Genomic DNA, 11,539 nt, shown 5'->3' with positions numbered 1-11,539 from the left:
TTGGCTATTAATAGACACAACAATCTTCCTCTTTCAGGAAATATGCTTATTTTCAATAAAATTACATTTACTTCATAAAAAGGACATGAAAAGAAGTTTTCAGGTTTCTCTACTGAATGGATGGCCATGTTTAAACACTAGCATAGCTAGTCATTTCTAAGCCTTCATTTAGTAAATAATAACATGAAGCATCATAGTTAGGTATTGAGTCTTGATTTTAATACTGGAACTGAAACAATCTCTATGTTATTTTTTCTTTTTCACAAGTTACTACTTTGAATTGGTAAATAAAATTTAATGGAAAGAGAATGAGACTTTGGGGCAGGGAATCATTTCTTTTTTAATAAGGAAAAGAATTCTTTCTTTGGATATTTTGAACTTTTAAAAAATCTATTTTTTCTACATAATACTGAAATCTTTAACAACATCTAAAAATATAAGTATTGTCATTAAAATGCAACTATAAATACCGTCCAGGAATATTTTTTTCATCAGGGACTTTGTAAAACATGATAAATATACATGCATGAATATTAAAACAAGAAAGACCACTCAACATTCAAATGCCAATGCAGCATTACATACAATATAATAAATATCCAGGATATCAAATCCCCAAATTGATCCTCACTCTGGTTTAGATTCTTTTTTCCAGTTAAGACTTCACCTATATAATTTATTATAACCTCACAAGTTAAGCATAACTATGCAGAAAGAGAATTTACTTAATCTGGCTACTAAAAAAAGAGAATTCTCATTCTTTTGCAACCTATTTTAATCCGTAGTATATAAAGCTGTTATTTTGTCAAGAAATTCACATCGATTTAACTACTTGCTCAATTACTTTCTTTTTTCAATGTTCAAGAAAAGTCAGAGTTAAAGGTCTGAGTAGAAACAGAGCCTGGTCTTATTTCTGAGATATTATCATTGCCTGAGCTCTTGGGCTTTGGCAATAAATATCGTAAGTCTGAATACATATCATATAACTTAAATACTGTATGTATAAAATATAAGACTTTTTTAGCCAAATACTATAAAAATACTGCCTTTACACATTTTAAAGAATGCTTTCTCTTACAATGTATGAGAACCATTTATATTTTTATCTTTACTTTCCCCACATTTTCATAATTTGAGTATCCCAGAGTCGAGCTTTGTCTATAATTGAATTATGAATCCAACTATGAAAGATTGCTCTACACTTTATGGAGGCACTTAAATTCCAATTAAATGTTTTATTTTTTTACATTTTGATATTTTGTCAGTGATTAAATATCTCTAACCAATACTATTTAGGGATAGCATTAACACTTAATGAAGATTCTTCCCAAGTGTCCATCTTTTGAAGTGCTTGATTGGGTAGGTAAGCACCCATCACTTAATTAGCCTTTTGACTTTTCTATATGTACAAACAGTAGCATTTCTTCCATTAAAATACTGAAAGAATAAGTGTGATTCATAGTGTTCCTCACTGCTATAAGGTATCATTATTTAATACATGACTAATGTTGCCCCAGCATGGTTAAGTCCCTGGGACAGGGGTTGGGTTTCCTACTGGAGAATCTTAGGTTGAGAAAGGACCAGATCTCCAGTATAAGGACTCTGTTTCTCTTTCTTTCTAGTTGAGGAAACAGATTCCTCTTCCTTGCATGTCAAATTATATCCTCCCCCACCCCCCAAATCACCCAAAGATGAGTGCAAACCTTTTCAACTTCAGAATCCCAAGAAATCTGCAAGGCCATGGGTTGGATGACAATCAGGTAAAAGAAACCCTAGAGAGGCTCAAAGCTCTGAGAATTTCCCAGGCAGGTGGTCCCTTTGCCCACCCAGTCAGTTTCCTCCTGCTTGCAAGCCTGTAGGATGTGGCTGAGGACTCTTCTTGCGGCTGGAGGCAGGGTCATTTGCAAGTGTGCACATCAGTCATGCTTTCACACTTCCGGCAGCGGACATAGCAGCACCAGATAAACTTACACTCGCACCTCTCCACGTGCCTGACCACGTGGGTGTTGTAGCCTCGGCCACAGCAGAGGAGGTTACAGCCATCGGCCCCTTCAGAGGTGCGATTGCATTCTCTGCCTTGTGTGCCTGGAATTCCCAGTTTTTTATCCTCCACACAGTAGTTGGGAGACTTGTGAACATAGAGCAGGTCATCGTCGTGAATTGGGATTTTTCTCTGGTCTTTTTCTCTCCTGCGCATTTTCCTCCTTGTTCTGTCTGATATTTGGATACTGTTTTCGTATTTATCCTTTAACAAATGACCAATCTTCTCAAAAGAAGACATAGTTTTCCAACATGTTTTCACGGCGCAGGAGCCAGAAACTCCATGGCAGCGACAGTCGACTGACAGCAATTTGGCCACAGCCTGAAACCAATAGGGATTCTGTTTAAGTGTCTATTCGTGAAGTTTTGGATCTGACCACAAAAATCTCGGCTAGCTTACTCACCTAATAGATCCCTTCCCACCTGCGTAAAAAGGATAGTATGGTTCAGGGAGAGCAACTCTGGTCCATGTGACACTGTGACACTCAGACCCTTCTCTAGACCTTCAAAAACTGCAGTTTTAATGAGTGCCTTTGAAGAGTATGTGTGCATTAAAATTTGAGAACTGAGAGAGTGGTTGTCCTCAACTCTCATAATGCATGGAAATATCCCCACGACTTTAGTAATCAATGCTGAAACCCTTGAGATTCTGGTTTAAATGACGGGGATGAGATGGTCAGTGATGACAGCTACTCATTCTTTGGTGCCATCACTGTAAAAGTCACTTTGATTCCTGGGATCATCTCCTCATCACAGAAAAGCCCCTTTTCATCATGTGAGAACCCCTGAATGACCAATTTAAATTTGTACAAATGGAGAAAGGACTGTAGAGTATGACTGCTCCCAGCAGATTCTTCATCTTTTCTTGAAAATCAATTTAAAATATATGTCTTATTTTTAGTGGATTATCAGCACTATCCTCCAGCCTAGAAAATAGAAGCTGATGTTTCTATAATTTTTGTTTCTAAGCATTGAGCTCAGTTTATATGAATTTATTAGATTATGTATAGTTGTAAAATCCCACTGCTTTGTGCAGGGCAAGAGCTAAATGACCCCCTCTGTAAAGAAACAGTTGCAGTAAGAGTTAAGATAAAATGTTGCAATGGTCCAAATGCTGCAAACCCAATATAGCAACTTCAAAAGTTTTAGGGCTCATATAAGCCAGTATCACTTCCTTCCAGATGAGGGCAGAGAAGATTAGTGAGCCACTATGACCAGCTGCAGAGTTGACCTGCTGGGCAAAATGAAAGATAGATCTGTATACTCAGTGACTTGAAAATTATGTATGCAATCTTACCAAAGAAAGGAGAAAAAAAACACAGTTTAAATTCTGCTCACAGCACTTATCAAAACTGTGAAATAATAAGGGGCCACACTTGGCAACTTTGTACCAAACTTATTTTGGACATGATTTCAAAATGATCTTTTCTGACAATTTAACAAAATTCCCCAAACTAAATAGCAACACAGAGAGGAGATTTATTTGTAACCTTAAATGAGAGAAGGTGGCTTTGGTTTTCACAATGTTTGGCTTTTTTTTAGTAGTGTTTGAATAATAAACAATATAATGAGCCCAGTGCTTTAAAGAATACAACACATTTGCTCTTTTTAAATTCAGAAAACAGAGATTCTAACAAATGAATGCTTTTCTTAGTGACCCAGAGAGGGGGGAAAATACATTACAGTGATATAAGAGAAATTTATAATGCATGGTGAACAGGCTTATTTGGTTTATTTTTGACATATAATATTCCCAAAGCCCTCGATTCTTTAAGTATATGGGCAAATTAATGTTGAAAGTTATGCAATCTGCCTACTTTTATTCAAATTTTAAGTGCTGAAGAATTAGGAGAATAATAAAGAGTTGGTTTTAGCTGATAAAGAGCTAGGTAATAAAATAAATTGACTAAGAAAAGCACCAAATGAAGGAACATACATTTGTGTGTGTGTGTGTGTGTGTGTGTGTGTGTGTGTGTGTGTGTGTGTGTGTGTGTGTGTGTGCTCAAACCCAATCATCACTCTGTATGGTCACTGTCACTTGTTTTGGATGATGGCAGGGAGCTAACTTTCCCTTTAATAACCAGGTCAGACACTATGTAAAGTTGTCAATTTGCAAAGCAAGAAGGTAGATTAGATACCTTCGAATACTTATTAAGTAATTAGTTCTGCTCACTCAAGCAATCTTAACTTATTCTCAGTGGGTAACTTACATGTAGCAAGTAATAAAAATTACTCTCATGAAGAAATGACCCATTGCTCATAGTGCTGGGAGACCTTGAGCCCACAGGCTCACCTCCAAGCCATCCCCTTTAATCTAGTCCACTAAATGATACACTGCTTCACAGGGTGCAAGATTCAAAGAGACTTTCAAATTCATTTCATCACCTGCTGAATTTGTACTCAGAGTTTGGGTGGATTTCCCTATCCCAGATAAAAAGCCCTTTAAAAACTTGGAGTTTCTAAATTTTCAGTGATACACATTTAAAAATCATTCTGTTGAATGTGAATTGTGATGCAGTAAGATAAGATAGCATTTTTATCATGTATGTTGCACAAATATTCTTTTTACTATTTTAGAACCTGCATATATAAATGAACTTCAAGGAGAAGAATCTCAGAAATTTGACCTGAATTTTAAATGATTAAACTCCCACAACTCTCCAAGAATGGAACTTGGCCAAACAGAAATTAAAGAGCAGCGGGAGTGGCGGGGGTTGGGGGCAGAGACAGAGAGCACTTAACCTATAGAATACAGTGTTTCTTGAATACTTTCATAAGTTATTGTCAGTTTTTAGGGAAAAAATACTTTGCACCTTGTAGTCAGTTAATAAACATACTTAACTATGATTCAATCACAGAAATATTAACAGTGTGATTAAGACACTGTTTTGTAAGTTGAAGATACATCACACAAAGTCTTCATATGCAGCAAGATAAAGTTAGTAGAACAGAGAAAAATGAAAGTAGAAAATGGAAGTATATTTAAAGAAAACACAAGAACGTTCATTGAAAAGCATATTCTGGATTTTTCTCCCCCTATGATTTTTAATTTACATTAAATAGTCATTCTGATCTGTAGTGATGGCTCTGTCACTTTCTGATAATAGGAAAAGTTAAGAGAATAGTAACCGAATGAGTTGTGTGTGGTTATGAGAAAATTCCTTTCTCTAGTTGTTGAGTTGTTAAGGTTTATAACGATATTAACAGAGGAATGTTTTGTTAACTATTACAAACAGATGTGCACATTTTGATGGGATATTCTTAAACTATGGGAGAGTAATTTGGAAGGTGGCATTTAATCTAGCCGACTTCTCCTGTAAGTTTTTCTTTGATCAATTTCTAATGAGGTGAAATAGGAAAGGCATATCATCAATACTTTATGTGAAAATAGAAACTGCTTTAGAAGTGGTTTAAGGACGGATTGGTCTCAAAACTGGACTCCAAGGTAATGCAGTGGGTGGAGACGATTTGCCCGCGATTACTTTACCCAAACGTTACCAGGAATGGGCAGAAAATTGTTTTGGAGTGTTTCGTGACTAACATTTCATTTTGTCAACTATCAGATGATCCATCTTAATTATGAAAACTGCAACATACAGTTGCATATATGGATAGAGGATTCCAATTCCTCTGACTCATTTTGTCCCTTTCTTTCCAAAAATATATTTGAACCTGCTGAAAAGCAAAACACATATGTGTTGTTCAACTACTTATAAATATTCTTGAAGCAGGTCAATGAAAATTTGGGGTTGGCCCTTTCCACTTTGTTGAGTTACTCATCATAAAACAAATTATGGGGTAGGGAAACTTAAAAGTTTATGAGGTGGACATGGTAAGAATGGAAATATTTTAAGCACACCAAAAGCAATACCCATAAATATTCCAAGTCACATTATTCCCAGAAGTTCTGCCCCTGGAAGACATCACATCATCCTGCTGGCCAATCATCATCCAGCAACATTATTCTTGGAGTCATAACTTTAGGAATGGTGTCAGAAACCAAGTGGGAATCAGAGTATTTAAGGTCAGCGGTTAAGAAAACCATCTATCCTGCTCAGAGCACTACTAAGCGCCAGTACCCACATTTTTCTGAACACTTTCCTACATTTTGAGTTTGGGATTTGGAGACTAAAAAACAGCTCAATTGAATGCAGACTTTGAGCATGACTCAGACCAATATGCCAGATAGATTAAAATCTTAATTGCCGATATTGAAAATTGAATAGATTGCTTCCTTGTTAGATAATAACTTGGAAACTTGGTTTTTTCCATCCCTTGTGCGTGGAGGGAGTAGAGGGGGAGACAGGGTGTTGGCCACTAATGGAAAAGAAAACAAAAATGTTTTGAGTTATAATACCTCATGAGAAAAGACCAATGAAAACACCGTGTAGTTCACTCAAAATAACCAGGTAAATATTTTGTAATATTTCAAGTCTCTATTCAAACAGTATCTATAAAAACAAAAAGGATTCAATAGGGAAAAATTTTGAAATTTGCAATGTGGTGTGTGTGTGTGTGTGTCTGTGTGTCTGTGTGTGTGTGTGTGTGTGTGTGTGTGTGTGTGAAGGCTTAAATATTTTCTACCTAGATAGAAAAACAGCAAAAATCAACACAATGTGAGGAAATTGGGTTTCATTAACAAATAGTGGATTATATCTGATGCTAATTTTTGAAACATTTTAATAAAGTGAGATTAAAATTTATAGTTTAAGATCTATATTAACAGTTGCAAAGACAGATTGGCCATGTAATTTAGGAAAACACACAAGATAAAGTGAAAGTTACTGCCTAAAGTTACTGACAAAAATACATTTTAAAATACTTTAGTGCTTTTCCTAAGTTTGGAGACAGTATTGTATAAAAAATTTAACCACACCATAAGCTCCTGAATTTTGGCTTTTTGATTAAAACCATCAAATTAGTTAAAGAATGGCTACAGAAGACATGTTCCATGTCAATACAAAATATTCATTTAATTGTTTTCTTGTTTTTGAAATATGTTCATTTGCCATATCTTATAGTTTTTCACTAACTAAAGAAAATACGTTGTTTACCTTTAATCTCTAATTTGATAAAAAACTTATTCTTTTACTGGATAATATTTAAATCGAACCAATACCTTGTTCATTAATTTTTTTGAGGTAAAACTTTAGGGGAAGAAGACATATGCATAGCTAGAGTATTAAACAAGAGTTATTTTAATAACACAAAACAATTTAAAGTTTTCTAAAGAAAAACATGGAAAGTTTATAGAGCTATTATTTTCCTTGTTTTCTATTTTGAGTTGGATATTCAAGTTGAATTGAACATTTATCTGGAGCTTTGGAGAGTTATGATGACCCCTTTCCTGGCGTTTCAATTTCTGTGCTTTAAATCAAGGCAGTGAAGGAAAGAATACGGAACACTGGCTGACGCTGCAGCTCTTCTGTGTGAACCCCTGCTAGTGACTTGCCAAAAAAGTAAAACAAATGTAACATATACTTTAATATTCCTAAGAGATGCTGTAACTTGTTTTAATTTACTTCAGGAGAATGTCGCAGATCACAATGACTGCTCTGGGACCTTTACAGGTTATTAGATATTTACAACAATATATAATAAATGCTGATATTCTTATCCTGAAAAGTTTATTATGATACAGAAAAATATAAATTCGTAAAACTTACAGCCTTCTAGGAAAGGCACTGGGAATTGCCAACTAATCCAACTATGTTATAAAATTCAAACTTTATTGCTTCAACATTCAGTAATGTAAATATATGAAATTAAATTAAGCTACACACATACTCCATTTTCAGAAAACCATGTTAAAAATCAGAACTTATAAAAAGAACTTAATTAGGCGATAGGTCGTCAAGTTTACCTCCCGCCAACCTACCTTCATTATATCTACATTAGAAAATCCCTTTACACTTAATGTAACTATTACTTCTTTACATTTGTTGGTACTTTATGAACTTTTCACATGAACTGACATTACTTCACAAAAATAACTGTTCCCCAAAAAGTTTTGCTGCACAAGAAAACATTAGATAGTGGTTGTGAATTCCTTAACAAAGTATAAAACTAGAGAAAATAAGTACAGAACTAGCATGTTCAGGAGCCACTGCCTACTAAAAAGTTGCTTTAAAAATTATAACCAAAATTAAAATTTGATGAAGTAACATTTGAATTAATCTCATTAGAAAGATAGACACTATAAATCCTCTCCTGAAATGGCTAATAACCAGTTAAGGGGAGGAGGGTAGAAGATAACAGAGCAGGCACTAACATACTATTATTTTATAGTTCATGCTGTAGGTATAAAAATGTACAACCACTGATTTATTCTGTAAAAAGCTTCAACCCATATTAGATGCATTACCTAAACCAAACCAAGGTGATTATATATTCACACTGAACCTACTTTTCTTATTATACTTACATACCTATGTTTCTTAGGCTGTGAGTGGCCAGTTTTTAAGCCATTTCTACTAATTCGCCTAGAAGTACAACCCTAGTCTTATTTCCCTACTGACTGGGTTCCATTTCTACTACATACCTGTCTCCCAGCTTCGTTATTATGGAGGTTCATGGCTTGCAGTATTTTACTTTCTTTTCCTGTGGCATTTCTGATGGGGAGATCCAGGAACTTTTTGCTGAACCACATGCCATATTGGACATCATCGGAGCAGCCACCCCAGTGCCAGCCCTCACTGGCTGAGCCACCGCTCTGCAAGGTGGTGTCACAAGAACATTCTGTCATGTTGCCTGCACTACAGGACCTGGTCACAGAGTGCACAAGGCCTGCAGCCATCACAGCATAGATAAAGGCTGTCTCTTTGGTGCCTAGAATAAAACATGGATAGATTAATTAAGGAGCTCTGTCTCTTTTGTTTATGCTCAGAACAAAGCCTGCTACTCATCCTCACCAGGCAGTTTTTCAACTGTTTACAATGGATACTTTAGTGAACACATATTTAGAAAGGAGGATTTTCCACTAGAATAGCCTTTTCAAAAGGTATTAAAAGATTAATCATCAGAGTTGTTATTTATTGTTACACACTATCCTTGTACCTTAAAGATCATATTTGTTTTTTAAACTTAAAAATAGACTTCTTCACCTAGCTTAGTGCTGAATGGAGAGTAACAGCTCAATAATACACACTGAATTCAAAATTCTTCCTATGGATACTCTAAATGGTTAAAAAAAAAAAAGCTTTGAAAATAGATTAGTTATCTTTTAAAATCTGAAAGTGCTGCACCCAAAAAGTACAAGGTGAAAGTTTTGTTTGAAGAAATAATACATGCTGGAATGCCAATTAAGACCAAGAAAACTAGTAGATGAATGTTAGCATTTACTTTGAAATTGAACACTAAATTTCTTTTAAGTGAGGGAAAGGGAGAGATACCATGAATAACAATCATGCTCGTTACTATGAAACACTTAACATTTTAAACAGGGCTGGCTGCACCTCCTGGAAGATAATTAATGGAAGTAATATAACTGAAATTTCATTAGCAACAATAAATTTGTTGTACAAAAATATTCTAAACTGAAATAGATGTCTTTGAAGGGGAGTTTGAACTACAAATCTTTGGGAGGTAATGTTGCATCAAACTGGTAATAAAAGGGACAAGCAGGATCGCTTCCAGGGATTCGCACTTCACCAGGTGTCACACCCTTTCTCCAACCAGTCTTTTTCGTCTGCACTCTTCAGAATGCAAGTTTCTTTTTCTTCTTTACCCTCACCTTTCATACTCTGTGGGGTCCCAAGTGTGGGCCAAAACGCACTGGGGAAATGCTATCTTTGGCAGCGAGAAGCTCAGGGTCCTTAGGAACAGAATGGGAAAGGGTCAAAGGGAGAGAAAGAACGGAAATGAACTTAAAAAACAAAAACAAAAACAAAAAACGACCAAGTGCCTTTCAGCAATCGGGCCCTACAATTCTTAGACTCTGTTGTTATTTCTAGAACCATCCAGACTCCTGGTACCTTTAGTGTCACTGAGTCACTACGTGCGCCAAAAGAGAACTTTTGTTTTTGCGCTCCTTCTCCGCGCGCCTGCGGAGAGCGCATGGAGTAGAAAGTGAGGGATATAAAAGGGAAACAGAAGAAAGGGGAAAGAGAGAGAGAGAGAGAGAGAGAGAGAGAGAGAGAGAGAGAGAGAGAGAGAGAGAGAGAGAGAGAGAGAGAGAGAGAGAGAGAGAGAGAGAGAGAGAGAGAGAGAGAGAGAGAGAGAGAGAGAGAGAGAGAGAGAGAGAGGAGGTGTGCTCATCAGGTTAGCTGCAGGTTGGACTGTCGGGGAGAGGGCCTTTAAAAATGAGTGTGTTCTGTAAACCTTACGATCTCACGAGTCAATAAACGGGGCGCTTCGGTGCATTAGCCTCTGGTCCTGGACTCGCTGCGCACGAAGCTGGTTAAATCAAAGCAGATGGGGCAGCAGAATTCCCTAAGGCCAACTTCATGTTTCTCCAGCTGGCCACTCACATAGGGGGGCGCTTCGGGGTCCGCTGGGGTCGGCGGGGTGGGGGTGGCGGCTCCAAAGTTGTACTTGAGTCCAGCGTCCCAGGAAGGAAGAAGAGTTGCAAACCCACCCTCTCCCCAGAGCGTTCGGATCTGGACTTGGGGAATCACCCTTCCCAAGCTCTCACCTGCACCCTGGGATCTGGCCTCGGTCGTTCCCAATTCCCGGCACTAAAAGACCCCTGTGAGCATGTAAGGCCGTCGAGTGGTTAGCACGGTTTATTGGTTAGGATCCTAGGACTCACCGCTGTTGAGCTCGTAGCCAAAGAGCGGGCTGGTGCCCAGCTGGGCCGGGGTGGTGGCGGTGGCGACCGTGCAGTTCCATCTCTCGTGTCTGAATTGGCTCTTGCACTCCTGAATGCCCAGCCGGGCGCCCTCGCGGATACTGGGGAGCAGGTACGGCTTCCTCTTGCACAGCTCCTTCTGGCGGCTGTTCAGCGGCAAGTTGGCGCAGCCCAGCTTCTCCGGAACCCCGAAGGAGGCGATGCCCAACCACCTGTAAGACACGACCGCCACTAGCGTCAGCCGCTGCCCGGGCTCCCTTTCCCAGCCGCGGTCGTTCCCCCGTCTCTCGGGTTAGTCGTGTCTCCGCCCCTCCTTCCCCGGGCTCAGATGCGGGGCGGATCACCCCCTTTCCCGCGGTGCTTCTGCAGCCCCCATACTTACATCCAGTTTCCTTGGCCTCCGCAGGGGAAGAGCGCCAGCACCGCTGCCCAGAGCGCGCACAGGCGGGGCAGAGTCAGGAGTGCCGCTGTGTCCATGGCCCCCGCATGGAGTCCCCAACCCCGGCCACTCCTCTACTACCCTCCTTCCCCAGGGGCCCCCCGCAGGGTCGGAGGTCACTTCCCTAGTACTGAGTTGTCCCTCGTCTGTGTTCTCGGTGCAGACCACATGAAAAGAAGACCAACAATGATAGGGGTTCTTCCTCGCACCCCCCCTCCCCTCCAGCAGTATGTGGGGATGGAGGAAGTAGGTCAGGGGGCCTCCTCCTGCTC

At 38.7% G+C, this 11,539-nt stretch overlaps 1 protein-coding gene across 1 annotated transcript; it reads right to left on the bottom strand.

The window, feature by feature from the left end:
* Window positions 1–480: 480 nt before the first annotated feature.
* Wnt16 (Wnt family member 16) lies at window positions 481–11,305 on the bottom strand. Its single transcript, XM_069996641.1, has 4 exons — window positions 11,211–11,305; window positions 10,790–11,040; window positions 8,582–8,868; window positions 481–2,362 (listed from the first exon to the last, which is right to left on the bottom strand). The coding sequence occupies exons 1-4, from the start codon at window positions 11,303–11,305 to the stop codon at window positions 1,898–1,900; spliced, it is 1,098 nt and encodes a 365-aa protein (XP_069852742.1). The 3' UTR covers window positions 481–1,897.
* Window positions 11,306–11,539: the final 234 nt, after the last annotated feature.

Source organism: Dipodomys merriami, unplaced genomic scaffold, assembly GCF_024711535.1.
Source record: "Dipodomys merriami isolate MVZ:Mamm:240054 unplaced genomic scaffold, mDipMer1.0.p SCAF_5, whole genome shotgun sequence".
NCBI lineage: Eukaryota > Metazoa > Chordata > Mammalia > Rodentia > Heteromyidae > Dipodomys > Dipodomys merriami.
This window is presented reverse-complemented; position numbering and strand designations above follow the sequence as displayed.